The sequence below is a fragment of the Oryzias latipes genome, chromosome 11 (assembly GCF_002234675.1).
Source record: "Oryzias latipes chromosome 11, ASM223467v1".
NCBI lineage: Eukaryota > Metazoa > Chordata > Actinopteri > Beloniformes > Adrianichthyidae > Oryzias > Oryzias latipes.
In genome coordinates this window covers 765,272-788,713 of record NC_019869.2, presented here as the reverse complement: position 1 = coordinate 788,713, position 23,442 = coordinate 765,272, and the positions used below count along the sequence as shown (strand labels likewise).

Below are 23,442 nucleotides of genomic sequence, written 5' to 3'. Positions count from 1 at the left end.
GTGAAAAATGCCAGAGCCGGGAATCGAACCAGCGAGCTTCTGCACCAAGGATTCCCCATGGATTTCATGGAGGCAGAAATCCTGGAATATCTGGAAAATTTGAAGGATTTGAACTGAAGAAACAAAAGTCAAAGCTGTAAAAATATGAAAGAGCTGAACATTTGAATAGTTCAAATAGCTGAAAAACTGTAGGAGTTAAGCAGCAAAAACGGAGGAAGATACTAGAATAAAGACAGAGAAACAGGAAAATGATGGTTGGAGGAATAAACAGCTGACTCTGCTTATTTCCTGAGTTATTCATTAACAGCATGAGCGTCCAGAACCATGACCCGATTTTTCTGAACCAGCAGTTCTGGTTCTGACGTCCCTGCAAGAGCAAAGTGCAGCAGAGAGGAAGAGGAGGAGGAGGAAGACGCAGTCTTCATTACCAAACCTGCGGTTGGACCGTCTTCCCTCCTGTCCGCACAGCGCCAGATGGAGGTCCGTTTGGGTCTAGAAGGTTCTGAAGAGGCTTTTGCAGGACTCCCAAATGAGATTGTGGTTGTTTCACTTTGACACATTTATTTCCAAACAGCACAAAAGTGTATGGCGTCACAGCGAGCCAATCACAAGCATGGAAAAGGAAAAGACAGGAAGCGTCCACTAGGCAGCTAGGATATAAATATGACAAAAGAGAAGCACGGGCGCCCCCGTGCGGCAGCCGTCGGAACTGCAGCACGGACACGGGGGGAAGAGAAACCAGTTTTCAGCAGCCCCCCCCCCTGCTTTGTAATTACAATGAAGCTTTTTCAGGAAGGAGGGGGGGGGGGGCTTTTTCTCTTAAATATCAGAAAAGGGGGGCAGAGGGAACAACACAAATACTCTACGTTTTCACGGGTAGCGACTGACTAAAAGGGGCGTCTGCTGGACTCCGGGTGGTTCTGGGTATTTACACGGAGATGCCATCTACCCCCCCCCCCCCCCCTTTAGCTTTACAATTAACGTCACATGATTCTCACGACACGCTACGGACCTCGCTGACCCTCGGCCCCCACCCACCCACCCCACTCAAAGGCCTTCATCGTCTCCAAAAGCAGTCGTTCTGCAGGAATAAATAGGAGCTGAAGTGGGCGTGGCCTCAGAAATGCTGGGCGGAGTCCAGGCAAGCAGCAGCATGACCATGTGACATGGAGTGTCAGCCCAGTGGGAGGGGCTTGAGGGCAGGCTACTGTCAGTGAGGAGGGGGCGGAGTCACAGAGTGACAGGATCAAACATGCAGTTTGCACACAAAGGTGTGGCGGTGGGAGGGGCTAAATGTTTGTGTTAAAAAACTGCAGCTGCGTTTCCTCCACATTCATACCCTGGGGGCGGCCCCCCCCCCTCAGGGCTTGTCTGTCTTGTGTGCGCTGAGGAACGCCATCCCGTGGGTCCTGAAGTGGGTGTTGAGGTCGGAGGCCTTGTCGAAGCGGCGCCCGCACACCTTGCAACCCGTGTTGCCGTCGCCGTCCTCCCCCTGCGCCTGAGGGGAGGCGGTGGGGGAGCCGGCCGGGGAGCCCTGGGTGTGGGGGGCGCCGCGCTCCGCCTCGCCCGGGGCGTCCCTCACCCGGTGGGTGATGAAGCGGTGGCGGCCGAGCGAGCCGGCCGAGGCGAAGCAGACGCCGCACTGCAGGCACTGGAAGGAGGCGGCGTCGCCGCGGTGCTGCGGGATGTGCCGCTGAAACTCCGCCCCGTCCTCCGTGGAGAAACCGCAGGGGACGCAGCGGAAGACGCTGTCCTCCTCCTCCAGCTCGCCGGGCGCCGAGGACACGGACAGCCTGGAAGCCCGGGTTCTTTTGGCGGGACCGCCTCCCTCTTCTGGGGCGTGTTCATCGTCCGGGGCGGGGCGGGGCGGAGGCGGGCCAGACTCCCCGTCCTGCTCTGACGAGCTGCCTGGCCCCTCCCCTCCCGTGGCTGCACGCTTCCTGGTCAGCGGGGGACCCTTGGGCCAGAAGAGGCGTTTGTCAGCACAGACTGTAACATTGGATTCAAACGTCTTACGTCGGCGGCGGACTCACGTCTGCGGCTTTGTGATGGAGGCGAACGTGTTTGTCCAGCAGGAACCGACTCCCGAAGGTCCGTTTACCTTCTGTGCAAAATCTGAAAAGCAAAGAGAAAGTCTTCAGTGGGAGAGACCGCCCCCCCTGGTGGCCGCAGCGTGTCATGGCGGCCTCATCCACCAACTCCTCTGACTTACTGGCAGTGGAAGACTCTCTTGTTGCCCTCGTGAATGACGCGCTCGTGGCGCCGCAGGCTGGAAGACGTGCTGAACGTCCCGCCACAGATTCGACAGGGGAACTTCAGAGTAAAAGCGTTCAAAGACGTCATTCTCTCAGCTTCTCTCTGGACAAAGTGGCGTCCTACAGGAACGCGCCTCACCTTCCCGTGCTCCGTCTTGACGTGACTCAGATAGTCGTCATTGTCGGTGAAGGTGGTCTGACACTGAGGACACGTCCACTCGGTCGGGGCGCTGGCGCGGCCGCCATCGCCCCCGGCGGCAGAGTGGCCCCCCGGAGCCTCGTAGTCCTCGTCCCCCTCGTCGTCGTCGTCGTCTTCCTCCTCCTCGTCCTCCTCTTCCTCCTCCTGCTCCCGCCCCCAGTCCTCGCCGTCGGACGTGTCCGGTTTGGTGGAGGGCTTAGCCTTGAGGCCGGAAGGACCGGACGGGTTGGATGGGGCGGGGACGGCGTTGGAGGCGTCGGGCTGAGACTCTGCTTTGGCTGCCGGGCCTCTATGGGTAGACTGGGGGGGGGAAGGGAATCAGGTCAAAGGTCAAAGCCATCAACAACAGAATCCAAATGCAGAAGAGCGTCAGTTCTGATCGATTCTATTCTATTAAAAACGGAGACACATCTTCACAAACAGTAAAGATGCCCTCATGCGTTTCCATGGAAACGTTCTGCATCAAACGTCTGAGTGTCGATCAGAACGGATGGGAGCAGCTGCTCCTTCCTGCATATGAGATAACTAATAATAAAACTTTTTCAACTGAAAACTTTCATCTCCTCAGAGTTCTTCTAGAGGAAGAGGAGCGACGGGACCCAGTTCTGCCGGTTTCACCCTGTGATGCTCACTTTTCACTATTCATGCCTCCACGTTGCAAATGAAAATAGAAAATATTTGCTTTCAAAAACATTTTTTCAAGAATTTTTTTTTCCTAAAAACGTTTTTTCTATTTTTTTTGTTGCTTTCAATTCTTTTTGCTTTCAAAAACATTTCTTCCCTTAAATATTTTTGCATTTGCAACACAAATGTTTTCACACGTCGTCTCATCTGGTTTTTTTCTTAAGTTTCCGTTTAGCGACTAAGCTGCCATCAAACTGCTGCTGAGCTTTTCTTCAGATTGTTTTTAATGCGAGGCGTCGTGTTTTCCATCATTTTTGTCTCAAAATGGTTTTTGCGTTAACCAACAGCCATATGATGACCTCACAGCCCCACCCCCCCTCTTCTGATCTATTTTCCCAGCATTCCCGGTGGTCTTTTCTTGACGATGATGCTGTTTTTAGCCAAATCCATGACAGTGTCTGCAGAGCGACAGGACTTCAGTAGAAGTTCAGTTGTGGGCGGGGCAGCCCCGCCCCCCTTCCCCTCAGAGCAGGGAGCACATTTTCTGCATTTCTCGTCTTCTCCTGATTCACAGTGATTTGAATAGAGAGGCTCAGGAATGATTTTTTTTATCTTATTTTTGTTTGTTTGTCGTCCCTCATCAGGAAAACACTGACAGGACTTGGAGGGGGGGGGTGTTTAAACAAAACAGTCAGCTCTGTTCTTGGTATGGAGCTTCTGACCAGGTCACCATTGAGGAACCGGTCAGAGGCCGACCCCCAAGACTTGATGTTTGCCTTTGCTGACGCCTCTTTCATCAAGGGGGGCAATGAAAGGGCAACACCTGAAGGCAGCGGGGCAGAGGCGCGGCGGCACCCTCACCTTGATGTGCTCCATCATGGAGCCCTTCTGGGCGTAGAGCTTGGTGCAGTCGGGGCACTTGAAGACGTGGACTTTCTGCTTGGCTAAATGGGTGTCAAAGTGCATGTACAGCAGGGGCTTCTGGGTAAAAACCGTGTCACACATCACGCACTTGTAGATCATCCTGAAAGACAAAGACAGACGTCCTTCATGATGGGAGTTCCAGGAAAGAGGGGGGGGATCTTCCCAAAGGGTCTGCAGGTACTTGGCCTGTCCTCCAGTGAGCGCCGGGTGCTGGGAGCTGATGTGGCTCTGGGCGCTGGGGGAGGACTTGAAGGCCATGGGGCAGCTGGGGCACTTGTGGAAAACCTCGCAGTGGGCCGTCTGGATGTGGGACTTGATGGAGTTCAAACCTCCGAAAACCACCTGGCAGCTCGAACACCTGAGAGAACAAATCAGTCTTCAGAAGAAACCTCTGGTCTGGACTACAAATCCCACCTCCCACTCTGTTCTAGAGGAGTTCTCCCTCCCCAGAGGCCCAACGGCTAAAACTGTTCATCATTTCGAGGAATATTTATCAACATAATATTTATCAACATAACATTTGCAGAGGACCGTCAGATATTCTGTGGTGTAAAGTTAAGGAACTACAAATCCCAGCAGCCCCCTCTCACACAGAGAGGCGGGGCTTCCTGCAGAGGAGTGACTTAAACATCAGTTTACTCATTCAGGGATCCACAGCATCAGAAAAACAGCCAGGCTTCTGATTGGCCGAGCTCTTTGTGGTCTCACCTGTAGCCGATACGCCTGGCGAAATGCAGACACGCCTCCTCCAGGTGAGTCTGGAAGCTCGCTTGCCGCGCCATCCCGCCACACTCGGGACACACGTGGGGGGCTTTGTGTTTGTGGACCCGTTGGTGGGCGGACACGGCACACGAGTTAGGGAGCATCATGGGAGGGGAGCACTGCGTGCACGTCTGGACAGAAAGACAAGCTTAGCACAACAAGCGGCGGCGGCGTGGCATGGTGTGGCGTTCTGCCCCCGACCGGGACTCACCGAGTTGGGAGCTCCTCGGATCTGCTGGAAGTGGGTCACCAGCTCGGCTTTCCCGGAGAACTGCGTCTGACACTCCGGACACTTAAAGTTGTTGTACTGCAGCGACTCCGCCTTCTTGCAGGGCAGAGGCATGAGCGCCTGCGGGCCCTGGGGGGCGCGGCGGACCGGGCGGGGCTGAGGAGCCGCCGGGGAGGAGCCGTCCTTCATGGGGCTGGAGTTGGTGGTGGCGCCCCCTGGTGTGACAGAAGGAGAAGAGACTGGAGGAGAAGAGGACGAAGAGGAGAGCAGGCCTGACGAGGATGAAAAGGATGAAGACCAGAGGAAGACAGACCAGGGATGAAGATGAGTCGGAGAAAAAAACTCTTTTCGTGACATTTTGCTGTTTTTCTAACGACTAAAACAAACCAAACGAGTCGTCTCAAAGACCCACTCTGATGAAAAACTCTGTTTTCCGGCTTTTTGCTGATAATTTGTTAAGAAAATGTATTTATCTTTTTTCAAAATGTAGATTTAAAAGGACGTTATTAATTTGCTGGGCGGGGCCACAGTCTCCAAGCCCTGCCCCTTTCTGATCATCCACCTGCAGACAAACAGATCTGTCTTTGTTTTCCCATCAATCTAGACTCGACGGCTGCACGGATCTTCTTGCACTGCTACTGTTAGCTTGGGGCTGTAAGCTAGCAGGTAATTGTAAACAGGTGGATTCTGGGAAGTGGGCTGAGGTTGGTCCACGCCCACATTTCAGAGGGTGGTTTCTAAAGAACTCAGCCGCTCTGCAGAAACTACGTCCTAGAAAACGGCATGGATTCTTGGTTAAAAACGTCGGACTCACCGGGAATGCTGGGAAAACAGATGATCAGAGTGGGACTTTAAGCTGATCAAATGGACAGAAAGTCGACGGCGTGGAGCCTCAGAGGAGCGCCTCCTCACCTGCGACGGGGGTCACGTCCTGCTGCCCGATCATCTGCTCCACGGTGACGGGCCTCATGACCAGATGCGAGCACTGCATGACCAGCCCCCGCTCCTTGTGCTCCCTGGCGTGCAGCAGCAGGCTGCACTTGTTGAAGAAGGCCAGCCGCTTGGCGCAGTGGTTGCAGGTCACCTCGATGCGCAGCGAGCGCCGGTCGTAGTGCCGCGCCAGGCTGCGCTCCAGGGCGAAGGAATCCCCGCACTCCAGGCAGCGGTAGCCGGCGGCGGGCAGCGGGAGCCCCCACTCGGGCGGAGGCGGGGCCGACAGGTCGGGCTTGTAGCTGGGCAGGAGGTTCTTGCTGTTGAGGATTTTGTTGAAGGCCTCCACCAGGCTGGACTGGCTCCTGGAAATGACCGCCCCTGTGCTGTTGACGATGGACGCCGGCTTGTTGGGCTGCAGGGAGGCCCCTATGATGGCGCCACCACCGCCGTTTGCGGTCTTGTTGGTGCCCGTGCGGACGCTGATCCCGCCGGCAGCAACCGAGAACTTGGGGGAGGAAGACACGGCGGGGGTGGCGGGCAGAGCGGCGGCCTTGGTGATGCTCACTGCAGTCGGAGAAACCTTGGCCTTTTCAGAGGACGCCATCTTGTTCTGGACTTTGGTGGCGGCGGCCAGCATCACGCTGCTGGCCGCCAGAGTGGAGGCGGGAAGAGCTCCGAGGGCGCTGACTTTCTGTGAGGCTCCCGCCGTCGGACCCGGAGACCCGTCTGCCTTCTGGGCTTGGCCTCCCAGGAACTTGCGCTGCCCGCTTTGAGCTTTGGCGTCCGCGCCTTTCCCCTTCGGCGCCACCCTGGTGACGGTTCTGGTGATCCCACCAGTGGAGGTTTTGATGGTTTTGATCCGGACTTTGAGGGGTCGGGATGGAGCTCCGGCTGGAGCAGGAGCAGCACCTCCTCCTCCTCCGTCTGTGGGCGCCGGCTTGGGCCGCCCATCACTCACCTCCATGACATCATCGCTCGCGCTCACATGTTGTCCTTCGTCTGCTTTACTCTCAGCGAGGCCGTCCGCCCCGTTTCCCACCTCCATCTCCTCCTCCTCCTCTTTAGGCTCCCTCATCTCAGAGGGAGGCGGCGTGGAGGCCACGGCGGGGCTGGAGCATCTCTTAGACGGGACAGGGGCTGATGAAACAGGAACCTCTGGTTCAGGACTCTCTGGAGAGTCTCGCTCCTCGATGACGTGTTCCGGGTGTCGGTCCTCCACTTGGGAGCTCTCTGTGGACCCCGACTGGGGACTCGATGACGTCAGGGAGGAGCCTGAAGGAGTGTCTCCGGGTTTGGGCTGGCAGGCGAGGGAGGAGGAGGTGGGCTGTGCTGAGACGGAGTTGGACTTGTACCTTCTGGTCATCTGAGCGCTCGTCGGGGAGTCCGGATTCTCTTGGATCACCAGCGGACTTCCGAGATCCGGGTCAGAATCCTCCTCCTCCCCCTGCTGCTGCTGGAACACGGCAGGGCCTCCTTTTGAGGCGCCGTTGAAAGGCTGGGAGGAGTGCAGCGGGTGCGATGAGGGCACCGACGAAGGCGCCGAGAGCAGAGGCTTAGAGGGGGGGAAGAAGGGCGATGCCGGTCGAACGGGCCCCCCCGCAACCAGAGGAGACGAGCCGGCGGGCAGGGAGGAGGAGGAGGAGGACGGTAAGGACGCCTTGACCTCGTCTGCCCTCTCCTGCCCCGCATCCTGCTGGTGCTGCTGCTGCAGAAGCTGCATCTTCCTGGCGCGGCCCACCGGGTCCCCCGACCCCTGCGCCACCAGAGGTTTGAGTCTGTTGAAGATGTTGCCGCCCTGTTTGGCGGCTTTGGTGGCGCCGGAGCTCACTGCTTCTGGAGACACTTTGGGGATGGTCAGCGACCACGGAGCGCCATTGGACTGAGCCTGACCGAGGGGGTGCGGGCCTCCAGAAGATCCAAACCCGTTGTGGTTGACCGACTCGGACTCGGTCATCCCGGGAGAACAGGCACCAAGCCTGGGCCCCACGTCCACAGCCCCCGTGATCACATCGATGGGGTCCTGGTCTGCATCCCCATCGCCGCCGTCCACCGCCTCGTGCCGGACTTTGTTCTTCACAATCACACTCACGAGGGAGGGGTCCGTCTGGGGGTCTGAGGGGCTGGGGGGTCTGAGGGATGACCCCACACCCGCCACGGGCTCCGGCTTTCCCAGGGACGCTCCTGGGGCCACGTGTGGCCCCTCAGCCTCGTCCGGGGCGGACTGGATGGCCTCTTTGGCGTCGATGTCCGGGATGTCAAAGGCTGCCAGCAGGTCATCGAAGTCGGGGGTCTTCATGTCCCCCATAGCGGGCTTCTCTCCTGCGGACGAGCAGACGGGAAGCATCGGTGACAGAGAAAACACACCAACAATCTGCCGTGACGAGCCCGGAGGCTCCGACGGGCGTTTACGCTGAACGGGAACGATTTTCAACCCCAGCACGCGCTCGGAACCCCGCGCGTCACGCGCCCCGGCTGTCAGGACGGCTCCGCCAGCGCCGCGGTAGCTCCGCTTAGCCCGTCCGCGCGCCGCTAGCGGCGGCCGCCCCTCCCGGTGCGCGTCGCTATGAATGGGAAACGCTCCCTCATCCTCCTCCGAGCACGCGCCAGCTGCGAGCGCGCGGGCAGGTCACCGTCCGCCTCCACCGAGCCGTGGCGCCGGAGCCGGCCTGGTGTCGGTGCTAACGCCGTTCCTCCCCGCAGAGCCTGGCGGCTGGCTAGCTGGCCGCGGAGCTCCCGCCGAGACGGAGGGGTCATTTAGCTAGCCGGCTAACGCTCGCCGTTAAGTTAAAGCCACCGGAGCGGATCGCCCACAGCGATCACGGGCCGCTGGCTATTGGGTCGATGACGTCACAGAAAGGGGGTCAAGGACGTGGCTTTGCGGTCATCATTTCACGCATTTTGATTGTTTACCTGGAGGTGCGATTCCCGACTATCCTAGCTGCTTTTCAGCTGAAAATGCTTCTCTTCCCATCACGTGACTCCGGACATCCTATCGCGCTCCGGCAGCGCTGGGAAATTCACGGAGGATCCCGCAAACACGCGTGATTCTTCCTGCTACAGGCGACTTGATGCTGTTATGTTTGCGGGATCCCGCAGTCTGCTCATGTCAGACCTTTACGGTCGGTTTACCGGCACCGGAGAGGCAGAAAGGCAGCAACAGGCGGCAGATTGACACACGGCTTTTATTGCAAAAACAGACAGAACCGGAGGGAGTCGAACTACCAACCACAGACTGATCTATGGGGGGATGGAGGGCAGAACTTTTTTATTTGATGCTATAAAGAGAACCGGGCCTCTGAACTGTCTGGAGGTCTTTGGGTCTCATGTCCTGCAGGAGCATCAGCAATGTCTGAAACCTTCCTCCTCCTCCTCCCATCATTTCTTCTTCTCCTCCTCCTTTTTGTCGTCCGGCTTGTTTCCCGTCTGGGAGGCGAGGGAGCCCATGGCGTTCCGGATGGCCTCGTTGTTTGGATCCACGCCGGGCAGGTTCTCCAGCACACTCTGGAGGAACTCCGGGTCCTGCATCACATCGTAGTCGTCTTCGTCCTGTTCAACAACAGACACATGACATGAAAGGACGACGCGGTCGCACACGGCACGACACACAGCATCGCCATCCATCACAGAACCAGGAACCGGCCTGGAAGGCACTTTGGAACAGAAAGAAATGAATCCAGATCCGCTCCGAGTGAAGCAAAAACCAGATTACAGCCGTAAACAAACTAAAGTACAAACGTGAGAAATACACTTTGTTTCTGTCATTTGGTACGTTTCAGGTTTACAGCTATTTTCTTTCTTTTTCAAATGTTTAATCTGGTTTTTCATTCTCTTTAAGATGATCCCGATTGGACTTCTTTCCCTTGAGACGGACCTACAGAACCAGAATCGCCGGTTCAGCGTAAGCAGACGGCAGCCCAGTGAGGCCAAAAACATCCAGGAAAACCTGACATCCACCCTTTGTTGATCTGATGTCTGAGGAAATTCTGCTGAAGAATTGTTCACTTTTCAGCGTCAGCCTGAACTTTTCAAATCTCTCTGATCATAAAACGTTTTAAAAATGACAAAAACACTAGTAAAGGATCGATTTCCAAACATTTCCCTTTGAGAGTCTTTTCTCCTGAAAACTAGCTCCTCCTTCATTTTCTGTGGAGTCACTGCAGTTCTTATGAAAAGCCCTCAGCTGGTTGCAGCGTCACGCTGGACCCATAAATCCTTTCAGACGGGATCACTCGCCTTTGCCGACTCGCCCGTGTCCATGGGGGCTCCCGTGTCCATGTCCCCGTACTCTGTTGACGTCAGAACATGGACTTACTTTCACAGATGTGGAGTAACCAGCATTGACAGCATCAGAGCAGACACCCACCTCCCCCAGCCAGAGACATCTGCATGGCGTAGGCGATCTGCTCCTCCTCGGTCATGCTGCTGAAGTCTGGCAGCGCCGCCGAGCCGCTCTCCGGCTGAGAGACGGACATCTTCAACAGGGCGTCTTCGGACTCTGAGTGTGAAGGAGACGGACGTCTGGTTTCTAGAATTTCCTCTGGGGGGTTTCATGGATGGTTCTGCTCTCACCGTCTGCACTGGGCGTCGGCACGCCGGCCTCGGCCGCAGAGGCGGCGGCCGCTCTCCGGGCCTCCTCCTCCTGCCGCTGCCGCTGCTCCTCCATCGAGACGCGCAGAGCCTGACGGGAGCGACAGTTGGTGAGACGTGTGCAAAGCCGACCAGAGTCATGTTCCAAGAAACTGGAAGACATTGAAGCTAGAAAAACTTCTGGTTCCGTACCAGGGCCAGCTCTGGGTCGGCACTGGGATCCACACCAAACTCAAAGTCACTGGCACCGAGTCCGATCATGGAGCCTCCTTCACCCGCCAGGATGGGGGAGGAGAGCAGAGCGTCTGCCAGACTGGGCCCCGGGGGAACCGTGACCAGGTGGGAGCCCGTCCCCTCCTTCCCGTTCAGAGTGTTGATGAAAGCGGTCAGCTTCTCCGTGTTCACCTCCTGGATTCACGGGAGACAAACACGTTTCATTAGGGAGCCGCCCCCCTCCCCGCGTGTTCGGACCTTCTCACGCTCCCATACCTCCTCTCCAAAGTTGATGATATCCACGTTCACTTTTTCTTTTTTTAGGCGCTTCGCCAACTTGACCAGCTGGAAGAGGGAAGAGGCGGTTAAAGAGGACGGCGCATGTTTGCCCTCCACGCTAACTGATGCTCCTAAACACGGGAGGAAGCGTGTTTTCCCCGCAGAAGTTTCACCTCAAACTCACATCTTTTTCATTATCCTCCACAGGACTCCCAACAAACGCTATGATCCTCATTTTGTGGTTCTTTCCTTGTCTGTGTTTCAGAGCCAACTGTAGGAAGAGAAGAACAAAACCTGAACCTGCAGGAAAACTGCCGCCTGCTTTCAGGGACGCGTGACGTCACGCTACCGAGCAGCAGAACCACATCACCGCGCTTTCAGCAGAAGCAGGTTTGCAGCTTTTGTCCATTTTTTTACACAAAGAACAAGAAACAAATCCCTGAAATAACAAACAGTTGATGCTAAAACATTTCATAAAACGCAGAAGCACATTAAGGATAAACACGCCGTTCAGACCGGCGTCCTCAAACTGACGTCAGATCAGCAGGAAGTAAATTCAATGAGTCTCAAAATGATGTTGACTATTTCTGAGATGACAAAAGCTTTCTATGAAAGACATTCATTGACAAAGGTATTATTCATAGAGGCTATATATCCTTTAATGTTTTTTTAAGTTAACTAAACGGCTGATATTGGTGGAGTCTTGGTACCAAGGATGTAAACAAAGACCTCCATGTTTGATTCAGTCAAATCGGATTTGACAACCACCGAGTTTAGACTTGAACGGCAGGTAAGAACAGATATCCCTGAAACAAAGCCGTCCTATGTGGGCCAGAGGTCATGACCTGCAGGATACCCACGTGAGCGACCCTGATGCCCGTGCAGAAGCAGATGTTCCCTTTGGGCTGAACGGCGTGCAGTTTGGACAGGATGCGTCCGCTGTCCGGGGTCAGAGTGGTCAGGACCTCGCAGTTGCTGTTCCAGGTAAAGACAAAAACACAGAAACCGTTTGAATTCCACTGACAGCACAGCTGGGAACCGTGACGTCACCACGCATGCGTGTCCTGAACAGAGGAGGTCTTACTTCGCCATGGTCATGAGGCCGACATTGTTCTCGGGGTTGCTGCGGGTCTTGGAGTGACAGACGATGTTGACCGCGTCCTGCTGAGCCTGTAGTCTGGTCGGTAGGAAGTCTCCGTTCCGCATGTATTCACTGTTGTCCACACTGGCGGGAAAACGGCCGTTAGAGCTGCTCTGCTGCGCGAACACCGCCAGCACGTCCCAACAACAAGCAACTGAACAGCTTTAACACTGGGAGGGACCACTCGGCTAAAGTGAACATGTGTAAACACCACAACTGACCCCAAACCGCTTCTGTGACGTCACATCAGAACTTCAAAACGCCTAAAAACAACCCCATGATGAAAGCGCCGCTGCTGCAAAACATCAACTCAATGCTAACGAGGGCTACATGACTCAGCCGGTCGCCCCAGAGCTAGCAGGCTAACGAGAACAGCCCATAATAAGTCCGGAATATCCATCATGTCCCTCATTTCAGGCTGCGGAACATCAATATTCAGTGATTGACAGACATAGCCTAAAATAAACACTAACCGGACAGGTAAACACTGTTTTAAAATACATTTTAGCTTCCTTACCAGACCATCGTACTTTCCAGCACCATTTTGGAAACTTCTTGTTGCTTGCTGACGTAATTTTAAAAGTCGTTATGCTATTGGACGGAGATCCAGCAAGACTAAATCTGATTGGTCAGTCTTCACTGATTCAGAACTTTTTTTTATTTTTATATTGAAATATAATTACAAACTCTCTCCGACTCAACTACAAAATTATGCAAGTCACAGCTTTCTACAGAAAAAAATAAAAACCAAACATGTGTACCTATATATATTTTAGCATGAATTACGTTTCCAGGCACGTAACAATCTGGAGCCTGGATTCTGTAGCAGACTTACAAATGTCACCAATAAAGGATTTGACTTCTGAATATATTTATTGAGGATAAATACACTCTGACTTCATTTTTAAAGCACAGAAAATTTGACCAATGTTTTTTCCATTTTATTTTATGACTATGATATTTATCTTGTCGACTATAAACCTCAAAGTCAAATCTACTCCTCAGTGGTTCTGCTGATGGATAATAATTGTTTATTAGTTTGAATTGCATTTCTTTAATCTTTGGGGACCATTTGATGAATTTCTATAGTTTAGCACCCGATGTGACTGACAGGTGTCTGTTATTTTATATTTAACTTTTCTGTTAAAGTCCTCGTATAACTGACCTTTAAAGGGTTTGTTTTTATATTTATTTATCCCATATTTATTTTCAGTTAGTTTTGTTTAGCCTATTACTAAATTTGGTAGTTTAACTTAAACATTGGAAGACAAAATTGTATTTTCTATTAAATGTATTAAAGTAATTAGCGTAAAGTACTCATTAAAGTAATTAGAATTGCTGTGCAGGTTTTCAAAATTCCTTTGTTTAAAATTCAATATATTTGCTTTTGAAGTTACTCAATTGAAGAATTTCTCCATTTAAATCAATAATAACACAAAAATGATCTTGTGGTCAAACTAATTCTGATGGAACATTGTCTTCCTGTTTGTGGTCATTACTCTGTTGTTCCACAGGGGGGCGCAGCGAGGGGTTTAATTATGACTAAATATCATTTTCCAGAGGAAAAGTTCTTGTTGGTGAAATTCTGACATCTTTAAAGGAAGTTTGAAGATTTCAAAGTCACATCAACATAAAAATCTAATCCACCTACGTTTTTGAAGATGTCTTTGGGAATATTAAACCATATTAAGTCAGGGTTGGCTATAAAATCTTTTAACCATTTTATTCTAAAGGTTCCAACCATTGATTCAAAATCAATCGTCTTCATACCTCCTAAATTATATTCCTCAATTAGTTAAGATTTTCTGATGTAATGGGTCTTATTCCTCCAAGCAAATTTATAAATAATTGAGTAAAATTTTTTAAAATATTCTTTAGGTTAATGTACAAAGATCTGCACTATATATATATGTGTGACTAGAATGTATGACCAGAATGAATCTAACATTATTATATATGTTTCTTCCTTTTATAAAGGCAGATTGAAAACTATCCACTACTTTGTCTGGAAGCAGTTTAATCCTGTTTGCATAAACCAGAGCCAATAGTTTCTAATCATTACACAGCAGTGATGCCTCCAGTTCTCTCATTCTGTCAAGTCCGTATTTGGTTTAGGGAGTCCGGTTATCCGTCCAGTTTTCATAGATGGACTTAGAAAACCATCCTGGATACAATCATTGAAAACATTCATCATTAAATCTTTAATGTTCTGCCAGAAAAATGTTAAAAATTCTGGAGTCAGTGCATCTGTTCCTGATGATTTACCATTACTCATATTTTTCAATGCAATTTCAGTTTCTGATATCGTTACATCATCTTCTAAACTAATTCTATCATCGTCTTCTGGCTTTTGGATGTTTTCTTTAATTTGGGGAAAAAATAAATTGCAATTTTCTTCACAAAAATTTGAGATATATTTGATTGGATTTCCTTATTAAATAAATCATTTAGTCTAAGTTTACGTGTTTATGTTCAGCGAGTGGAGACGCTTCTATTTTTTCCATTCTACTAACATCTAAGTTAGTTTTTCCCACAGATTCTTCTTTTGTCTTTTGTTATTGTACCGTATAAAGTCAGCACAATGACGACTTGCTGGCTAATTTCAATGGCTGCTAATATCCAGTGGCCTTCTGGGTAACTTCCCTGAAAACCTAAAATATTTCATCTGCTGGACCCGAGTCTATAGAATTTCAGTACAATTACATAAGTTCTTTACTAAATTAAAAAGTGCTTTGTATTTTGTTCTATTTTCCAAACATCTGGTATTGGATGAAACAAAATAGGAACTGAAAGGAATATTTGGAATAAATCTGATTGTTCTGTCATCACTGATTCAGAAGAACAACCCATGGATCCCAAAAAAGTGAGTTTATTTGTAAATGTTTATAAATATGCAGACATGCATTCCTATATTCAAATGAATTTATTCACATTTTTAGTCATTATCTGCTTCTTTTTTTTTTAAGTAAAGCAATGTTCTTGTGGGATCAATAAAGTTTTTATTATTCTTTATCTGCATAATTGTCCTGATCAATTTCCCCCCAAACCTCCAGATCATCTCTGACTGCTGGAGTTCAAAGAAATGGGAAAGTTTTGCGTTTCAAATTCATTTTTGCAGCTAGAAGCAGTTCCATGCAAAACAAGAAACAAATCCACCCAAATCTGTTTATTCAGTAATAACTTTAGAAAATAGAGCATCCCATAGTGTGATAGAAAGGCACGGCTGTGATTCTACCGTTACATACTTCTATGTTCATTCTGGAGGAAACACAAAGAAAAGCAGACGTTCCAGCTGTTCACATCGTCCCAATTCATCAATGAAAGAGAAAAACGGTTAGTTTACCTAAAGAAATGAACCTTTAAGCCCAAGACAATAAATATCACAATAAATATGAATACATTCACTTGTTTGGTTCATACACGGCGTGGAAAAAGCTTCCATACTATTAATGTACATCTGAAGCATCGGGGAGAGTTTCTGCGTTCGTCCACCTGAAACATTTCATTTATTTGGTCACAAATGTCATTTTTGAAGGATTTGGTTGCATAGTTTGTGTGTTTTTAACATAAAAAATAGCCTAAAAGCTAACATTTAGAATAATGTGAATACATTTCCGCAGTTTGATGATTAAAGCAGACAGTTAGACCCCCCCCAGGGAAAACCTGCACCACAGAAGAGGCCCGTCCCATGAAGGGAGCAGCTTCACCGAACGCCGCCGTTTCCTCCTGACGCCGCGCCCAGCGGACATCAAACCGGAGAAAAAAACGTCGGTAATGATCATTAATTCATTCATGAACACTTTGATCTGTGATGAAAACATTCAATGTTCTCTGAAAATGTGCAAACCTTCAGTCGCTCACGCTTCCTGTCATTCACTTTTGAACATCTCTTTAAGGCTTTTCACGGGCTGGTTTGGGACAGAACCTCACTTTGCAGGGATTTCCTCAGAACTGTGACCTTAGCTGGAGGTCAACTCCAGGAGGCGTGGCTTCAAACTGGACTGACGTGGATGGCAAATGTCAGCAAAGTCTCACTCCATGTGTGACGCTGAGAAGCGAGCAGAGACGCCGTCCCTCCGATCAGCTGATTTTTAAAGACTTCCCCAGGAAGAACATCAGTGTGAAAGTTTTTGTTGGTGATTGACAGACGGCGGAGCAGAAGGTGCCGTGGGAGTTTCACTTCCTGCTGCGTTTCAAGCGTTTTCCTGCTGACGGGCAGAATGGAATGGAGGATTCAGGCGCCGTCCGTTCAGGCCGAGCAGAGAAAAGCAGCAAAAAAGGCTCAAAGCGACGGACGTCCTCCGACTTTAGCCCCGCCCCCGGAACCGTGTGCAAAGGCGAAAGCAAAAGCAAGGCACACAAACTAAACCCAGAGTAAAAATAAAAACCAAGATTAAAAGGAAGTCAGAAGAAAAGAAATGAATCAAATTAGAAAAATAAACTAAAGTTAAAAATAATAATAATAATAATATTGATTAAAAAACAGTCAGAACATGAAGAGAATCCGGCTTAATGGGATCACTGATAGTGTTAACCGCCCACTAATAACTACACTGCTTAGTTCCACAGATACCAGCCTGCTCTGTCATGAATGAAGCAACAAAATAGCTTTAAAATGCAGTTGGTTCCACTTACACACTTAAGACTTTATTAGTATTTGTTCCGTAGTGGGGGGGGTTCTGCCGGGGGGGCAGGACCCTCTCAGGATGAATGTTCTCCACATCCGTTTTTGGTTCTACTGAGGCCACATCTAACACGGCTGGTAAAAAGAGAGTTTCAGGAGCAACAAGAAGCCAGACCTGGACTCCCAAAGAGGCCCGTGTCACTGAGAACGCCGCTCCCAGCAGGCCTGAAAAACCCAGAAGCAAAGCTTCAACAACCCCAAACCTCCGTTTGCTTCGTCACGCCCGCCTGCAGCTTCTGACGGCAGAAAGGAAACAGGAAGAACCATCTGGAGCTGAGAAACGGGGCTTTGGGGGGGTGTTGGTCTCTCTGCGGATTTTCTGATCGGGTCTGATGAGTTCTGAAGGTTCTCCTTTGGTCAACAGACTCGTCTGCATGTGGCCCGTTAGTGCAGTGACACTTCTGACCTCATGGCGGCGCTGTTCTCCTGATCCTTTGGTCCGCCGCTCCCCTCCCCCGCTGGGTGGGCTGGATTTGGAGGAGACGGCTCTGCTGCCGGGGAGGAGTGAAGCGAGGCTGTGGGAGTGCCGGCGGCGGCGCCGCTGGGAGCTGGCGTCCTGGGGAGGAGGTCGGGGCGATCCGACTGCATCGCTGGAAGGAGGAGAGAGGAGGACAGGAGGAGGCGTCAGAGCTGTGTTGTGAAGGAAACACTTGGCGTGATGCTGGATGTTTGCTCACCGCCATCGGACTCGCCGCCCTCCACGCCGTCGCAGCTGACTTGGGCCGAGAGGGGGGGCTGCTGGGTACTGATGCTGCTTTGAGCGGACAGAGACGGTCCGAAGCCGACGGCTTTCTTCACAGGACCGTTGGCACGCCGCTTCTTAGACGGGGAGCTCTTCACTGGATTCAAAACAGAAGAGCGTGACCGGGCGACCGAGCGACCGGGCGACCGAGCGACCGGGCGACCGGGCGACCGGGCGACCGAGCGACCGGGCGACCGGGCGACCGGGCGACCGAGCGACGAGGCGACCGGGCGACCGAGCGACCGGGCGACCGGGCGACCGAGCGACGAGGCGACCGGGCGACCGAGCGTCCGGGCGTCCGGGCGACCGAGCGACCGGGCGACCGGGCGACAGAGCGACCGAGCGTCCGGGCGTCCGGGCGTCCGGGCAACCGAGCGTCCGGGCTCCGACTGAAGATCAGACTTACGTGGCATCTTTTTAAAGACTCTGAGGCACATAAACTTCTCAAATCTTTCTGCGTAGAATCGCGGCCTGTGAACCGACACGGTGTCCTGGAAACAGACGTCTGACATCAGATCCTTCTCTTTGAAAGCATGAGGGACATAAATGAATAACAGCTGATTACCCCATCATGAACCAGAGCTTTCCAGGAATGTTCCAGCTTCTTTACAAATCTAAAAAATGACATAAATAAAGAAGACAAAATCCGTTTGAAAGCAAGAAGAAAAACCTTAAAAAAAATGTAGAAGTAAATTTAGGATTTAAAAAGATAAAATCATGTTTTTAAAGTTGAACATCAACTTTAAAAACATCAGAATTGAAATGTTTGGTTTTCACATTTAAAACTTTCTCCTCACCAAAAGGAAACTCACAGCAAAAATTTACCTCTTTATTCTGGAAATAATTTTTATGATTGTTGAACTTTTTAAATTGTAAATATATATAAAATGTTGCCTTTTTAACTTTTATTTTTCTAAATGTGTTCACTTTTCTTGGAGGACGGGTTATAAAATCAGAAAAGGTGGTTTTAAAGCTAAATCTCGTGTTGTTCTGCAGATGAGGACATTTTCCTTTATGTCTAAAGTTTGTGGGCGTCGCCTTTGCAGAGCAGATCATGTGACCACCTCTGGAGCGGCTTCGTTCGGGCTCAGTGAAGCGGACGGCGTTCTTCGTTCCAGACGACGCATCCACACGCTCAGAATCACGTTCAGCTTTACCTGTAGGACTGCAGGATGTCGATGATGCCGATGTACACCAGCAGCCGCTCCCCCCTGGAGTTCCACGCAGGGATGCCTCCCGTCCTGCACAGACGCCGGCGGTCAGCATGTCGGTTACCACACAGACCTCCTCCTGGACCGGGCGGATACTCACTCGTCCGCTGAGCCCGTGGACGCCATGGCTCCGCCCTCGGCCTGAATGGACTCGATGGCCGTGCTGTACAGAGACTTCTGGCCCTGCGGCCTCCTCTGGTCCGGGGTCCCCGCGACGGCCTCCTCGCTGGCTTGGTCCCGACAGGCTTGGTCCATGTTGTGGATGGCCAGCAGGAAGCTGTAGTCCATGATTTTGAAGCTCTGCAGGAGCTGCAGCCAAACACAAGAGTCACAAACGATTGATCCCAACTGAACGGTTAAAGCTTCCGCTCACCAGGCAGTCTCTGTGGATGGTCTTGCACAGAGCGATGTACTTGTCCCCTTCCAGCAGGAGCCCCTCCTGCATGTCCTGCATGAAGTCCAGGTCCTTGAACGTGGGAATGGCCTTTTCCCGCTCTTTGGCGGACGCTCGGCGTTTGTAGGTGGAGCCCTTCAGGTCGTATTTGCTGTGCATGCGGACGGTGTTCGGCAGCAGATTGTTCATGACGACGATGCGGATGTTTTTGCCTCCTGCCTGGACGCAGTACAGCCCGTAGAACTTTGGTAATAAGGTCCGCCGGTTCTGGTTTAGGTTCTGAGGACCCCAGACAATTCAAAATGAGAATGTAGCTAAAGAGGAGTCAGATCTTCTGTCAGAGCGACGGCAGCAGAGACGCCGGCCTCCGGTCTCACCATGAAGTATCCGGGTAGAAGCTTCTGCAGGAACTCCGCCTCTTTGTGCTGCACCGTCTTGATGATGAACTCGTCGTCGCTGGAGACGTAGAACAGAGAGCCGCTGGCGCCGGAGTTTGAGAGCTCGATCAGACCGTCGTTGCACAGAGAGTACTGCAACCAGAACCAGCAGAACCTGAAAACCAGCTCCAGAACCCCCCCCCCCGGCCTCTCAAACACGCCGCGGCGTCCTCCAGATCCGACCACAACACGTACCATGTAATCATCGGGCCGGATCCCAAACAGCTCTCTGAAGTAGCGGAAAGCCACGGGAGCGTAGGTTTTGAACTTGAAGTCTCCGTAGTGGTGAGCCGGAGTCAGGTTACTGCCCTCGCTGCCAAAGGAGCAGAGGTTGGTTAAAACGCCACGGCGAGACGCCGACACGCTCGTCGCGTCAGAGAGAAGCAGAAAAAAAAGAGGCCCGTCTCCACCTGGGAAAGAAGATGCTCTCCACCACCTCAAAGTCCTGCAGCAGGACGTCCCGCTCAGGTTTCTGGGTCAGGCTCCCCACGGTGTGGGCGATGCCAAGCTGGATGGCGCCTTTCAGGGTGGAGGAGGAGGTCTGGCAGGGCGAGGAAGAAGAGGTTTCAGAGGAGGAAGGTCATGACGGCACAGAGAACGTCAGCCTCACCCGTCTGACAGCAAACAGACTGTGAGGCTGTTTCACACCTTCAGGCTTTTTCCATACGTGAACAACCACGAAATGATGTTTATGGAGAAATGGAAGGACGCCATTGTTCGTCCTCACACTCCTTTTTGGAGCAATTCATTACCACAGAGTTTTAGGGCCACAAAAAAAAAGGAAAGGTGTAAATTTATGAGAAGAAAGAAAAAAAATCATACTTTTATGGGAAAAAAAACCTTAAATGTACTTTTTTTTCTGAGAGTTGAGAGTTTTTTTTTGATTAATTTAGGAGAAAAAAATCATAATTTTATGAGAAAAAATGTTAAATTATGAGAATAAAGCTCAAATTATTGAGAAAAAAACTCAGATTTATGAGAATGTTTTTTATGTTTACCAGTTTTTCTCTCTTAAATTGACTTTTTTTTCTCTGGTAATTATGCGAGAAAAAACCTCGTAATGTTCATGACGTAATGAGACAAACGGACTATTCCAAATAAAATGGGATTCATGATCACAGATTCTGCATTTGTGTCGTGAGGAGATCCCACTGATTTTTCACTTCAGCCGGAGAAGTTTTTCTGGGGGGGTGGGTGGACCCCCATCATCTCCGCCAGCAGAGGAGAGACTCTGCCGCGTGAGAGCGCCATCAGAGGGTTTCCTAATGCCACAGGCCAGCATGAGACCAGGACACGCCCCGCTTCTGGTGGATTTAGTGAACCCCTCACCTTTTTGTACGTGGTCTCCCCCTGGGGGTCGATTCCACGATGGCCGATGGTTTTCTTGGCGGCCTGGGACATGCCCCTGCCGCCGCCGCTCGCACCCTGGAACCACAAACACAACGAGGTTAAAGACTGGCACGCCAGAGGCAACATGGAACTTCTCAGGTTTCAAACAGGAAGGACCAGACGTCCCGTCAGCAGAATCTTGCTCAACTCCTTTGGTGTTGACGACACATTTAGGCCACGTTACACATTTCCTGCTGAAGTCAGAAGAAAGTCCTCTCTCACCTCTGCTGTCGCATTCTTGGCTGGAGCCGGTGAATCTGGAGACACAAAGAAAACCAGGCGTTACACGTGAACGGCAGACGAGGGAACGGGGCCCCCGCTCCGTTTGGCGCCTCCAGCTCTTCCCGCTCAGAGAGGACGGCGTTCTCTAGAACTGACTCAACAGGTCCCAGAGGATCAGGATCGCATGACTTCACATCAGTCCAGAGCGAAGCAAGAGGAAAAAACTGAAAGTTTCCTGGTTATTCTATAGAATTATCCATAACCTCATGTTATGTTTAAAGCAAAGCAAATTTAAAAAAAAGAGTTAGAGAACAAAATACAATAGAAAATAGAATCTCTGGAGCCAATAAACATGAAGAACATCTTTCACGATGGTTTCCATCTTTGTCATCGTTTCTGTGGCAGCAGCAAGAATCCATCTGTGCTGATCCGACAGAATAAAGCAGGCGTTTGGGTTCTACGGTGGCCCAGAAGGGTCACAGCAGCTCAGACGTTGGACCCTCAGCAGCGTTTGTGACGTGAAGTTCCAGATGTTCTCCTCAACAGCTGTGCCTTCACCAACTAAAATGCCAATTCAAATATGAAGAAATACAAAAACATTTCCAGTAGATCTGAAATGTTATTCCATTCCCTAACAGCAGGTCTTTTCGCTTTTTAAACCTATTTTGGCAATAAAATCTAAATGCTGTCATAACACCAGGGCTCAAAGAAAATAGGTCAAAATGAAAATAATATTGAAACTATGTTTGTTTAAACAGTAGTGCATTCATGGTGCAGCGTTTGGAACAAAATACCATCAATATTTCTAAGAACTTCACAACCATTGACATGAAAAAAGCCTATTTTGGTTTATTCCTCTTCTGTTACATTATGACACAATATCAGGTCATTCAGGGCTTTTATTGCATGCAAAACTAAATGTGTTCACTTTTATGTTTATTACGCTAACTACAGTCACATATCTCTTCAGCAGCGTCATTCTTCATTTTTTTAATAACACCTATTCATGTCTCCATGGTAAACTTTGTTTTTTTTCCTACATTAACTCAAACTGCCCGTTTCTGAAGGCTGATGTGGAAAGTGGCCAGTATTTATACAGGTGGGCGGAGTCACAGTAACAGCGCTGCTGATTGGTTCCTTTCTTTAAAACCCCGTGGAGGAAAAATATCTCCTTGTCTCTATTTCAAATCCTAAAAGTACTAACAGATTAAATGCTTGTTGCTTTCACCCCCCCCCCCCCCCCCCGCGTGCCACCGACTTTCCCTCAGCGTGCCAGCTGTGGCCCGCGTGCCCCAGAATGCTGACCCCTGCTCTGTAGACGTCTACTGCTGTTCAGCCAACATTTATGAGTTTAAACAACGCAGCTGTAAATATCTTGAGAAGATTATTTTGTCTTTTCCACCACCTGACCCAAAACCGGCCGAAAGGTTCTGTTTGGACTTGCAAAGTCCCCGGTGGTTCTGGAAAAACGCCTCCATGAGCACACGATTCTAGAGAAAAATGCGGGTTAAGATCAAAGGGAGATCAAACGCGAGACTAAACAAAAACAAAAGGCGGGCGGGGTGGGGCTCTTCCGGCACAGAACCACCCTGTGGATCAGAACCAGCCAGCGGAACACCAGGACCTACTGTAATCCTGAAGTCCTGGCGGCTCCTCTGCAGCTGTGGCCATTCAGACTCCGCCCCCTCGTTCGGTCTGTTCCCACTGAGAAGGTTCGGGTTCCGATCCGGTCCAGAGGCTGGATCTGTTCAGAGAAAACACGGGCGCATCAACAAAAGGGTCCACGTGACCCCCTGATCCCAGCAGCCCCCGCGGCGACCGATGAATCTGCACGTAGACGCCCGTTTAAGGGACCGGGATGCCGTGGAGAGGCTCGTGGTGACATGGAGGGAGCATGTCACGAATGCAGAAACTCGCCCGAACTGACTACTGAGCCGCGACGTTAATTCACGAACCGAAAAAGTCTTCATCACCAACGATAACTACAACCGGAACACCCGAAAACGCAACGGAACGTTCAAGACTCACTTTAAAGTCTATAGGATAGGGCAGGACGGTCCCAGGGGAATCTAAAAACGGGTTTAAGGTCCAATGTTTGCCCCAAAACAAACCAACACGGAAGTAATCCGGAAGACTTCACGCTCCGGGTTTTACCCGGAATCAAGCGGCGAAGGCGTGACGGCGACTTCCGCTCCGCCTTCACAATAAAAGCCTTCA

At 50.9% G+C, this 23,442-nt stretch overlaps 4 protein-coding genes, 1 long non-coding RNA gene and 1 other non-coding gene across 8 annotated transcripts in view; 1 reads left to right on the top strand and 5 right to left on the bottom strand.

The window, feature by feature from the left end:
* The window catches only part of LOC105354996 (CD209 antigen-like protein E), a 686,243-nt gene that overhangs the window by 585,101 nt on the left and 77,700 nt on the right, over positions 1 to 23,442 (bottom strand). The window lies entirely within an intron of this gene.
* LOC101159634 (zinc finger protein 687b) lies at positions 545 to 9,063 on the bottom strand. 2 transcript variants are annotated; one of them, XM_023959672.1, is made up of 10 exons: positions 8,837 to 9,063; positions 5,906 to 8,245; positions 4,976 to 5,265; positions 4,711 to 4,895; positions 4,184 to 4,360; positions 3,940 to 4,102; positions 2,395 to 2,754; positions 2,213 to 2,313; positions 2,034 to 2,115; positions 545 to 1,957 (listed from the first exon to the last, which is right to left on the bottom strand). In XM_023959672.1, exons 2-10 carry the CDS (start codon positions 8,229 to 8,231, stop codon positions 1,361 to 1,363), a joined length of 4,281 nt encoding a protein of 1,426 aa, XP_023815440.1. In that variant the 5' UTR covers positions 8,232 to 8,245; positions 8,837 to 9,063; the 3' UTR covers positions 545 to 1,360. The 2 variants fall into 2 exon arrangements, with proteins under 2 accessions (XP_023815440.1, XP_023815441.1); XM_023959673.1 differs by having other exon boundaries at positions 4,976 to 5,208.
* Positions 3,774 to 3,910, bottom strand: LOC111948271. Its single transcript, XR_002874227.1, has one exon. It is a non-coding gene; the product is annotated as a small nucleolar RNA SNORA13 (small nucleolar RNA).
* LOC101157953 (26S proteasome non-ATPase regulatory subunit 4) lies at positions 9,090 to 12,766 on the bottom strand. Its single transcript, XM_011480603.2, has 10 exons — positions 12,664 to 12,766; positions 12,090 to 12,230; positions 11,866 to 11,980; positions 11,190 to 11,276; positions 11,003 to 11,071; positions 10,706 to 10,921; positions 10,496 to 10,604; positions 10,290 to 10,421; positions 10,160 to 10,212; positions 9,090 to 9,472 (listed from the first exon to the last, which is right to left on the bottom strand). Exons 1-10 carry the CDS (start codon positions 12,687 to 12,689, stop codon positions 9,302 to 9,304), a joined length of 1,119 nt encoding a protein of 372 aa, XP_011478905.1. The 5' UTR covers positions 12,690 to 12,766; the 3' UTR covers positions 9,090 to 9,301.
* On the top strand, positions 9,469 to 10,020 carry LOC110015834. Its single transcript, XR_002291093.1, has 2 exons — positions 9,469 to 9,661; positions 9,762 to 10,020. It is a non-coding gene; the product is annotated as an uncharacterized LOC110015834 (long non-coding RNA).
* On the bottom strand, positions 15,298 to 23,397 carry LOC105355004 (phosphatidylinositol 4-phosphate 5-kinase type-1 alpha). Its single transcript, XM_023959695.1, has 14 exons — positions 23,254 to 23,397; positions 22,854 to 22,969; positions 21,226 to 21,260; positions 20,944 to 21,039; positions 20,025 to 20,155; positions 19,810 to 19,927; positions 19,555 to 19,707; positions 19,157 to 19,456; positions 18,884 to 19,092; positions 18,730 to 18,813; positions 18,138 to 18,186; positions 17,979 to 18,063; positions 17,508 to 17,669; positions 15,298 to 17,420 (listed from the first exon to the last, which is right to left on the bottom strand). Exons 2-14 carry the CDS (start codon positions 22,894 to 22,896, stop codon positions 17,215 to 17,217), a joined length of 1,671 nt encoding a protein of 556 aa, XP_023815463.1. The 5' UTR covers positions 22,897 to 22,969; positions 23,254 to 23,397; the 3' UTR covers positions 15,298 to 17,214.

Coding starts and splice junctions, on each gene's coding strand:
- LOC101159634 (XM_023959672.1), bottom strand. CDS start 8,231: ATGGGGGACATGAAGACCCCCGACTTCGATGACCTGCTGGCAGCCTTT. Junction 5,266..5,905: donor GGACGTGACCCCCGTCGCAG/GTGAGGAGGCGC, acceptor CATCCTCGTCAG/GCCTGCTCTCCTCTTCGTCC. Junction 4,361..4,710: donor GCCAGGCGTATCGGCTACAG/GTGAGACCACAA, acceptor TTGTTCTCTCAG/GTGTTCGAGCTGCCAGGTGG.
- LOC105355004 (XM_023959695.1), bottom strand. CDS start 22,896: ATGGCCACAGCTGCAGAGGAGCCGCCAGGACTTCAGGATTACA. Junction 21,261..22,853: donor GCCAGGACTTCAGGATTACA/GTAGGTCCTGGT, acceptor TTGTGTCTCCAG/ATTCACCGGCTCCAGCCAAG. Junction 19,708..19,809: donor TCCGGCCCGATGATTACATG/GTACGTGTTGTG, acceptor TTCTGGTTGCAG/TACTCTCTGTGCAACGACGG.
- LOC101157953 (XM_011480603.2), bottom strand. CDS start 12,689: ATGGTGCTGGAAAGTACGATGGTCTG. Junction 11,981..12,089: donor GGCCTCATGACCATGGCGAA/GTAAGACCTCCT, acceptor TACCTGGAACAG/CAACTGCGAGGTCCTGACCA. Junction 10,605..10,705: donor CCGACCCAGAGCTGGCCCTG/GTACGGAACCAG, acceptor CGCTCCCGTCAG/GCTCTGCGCGTCTCGATGGA.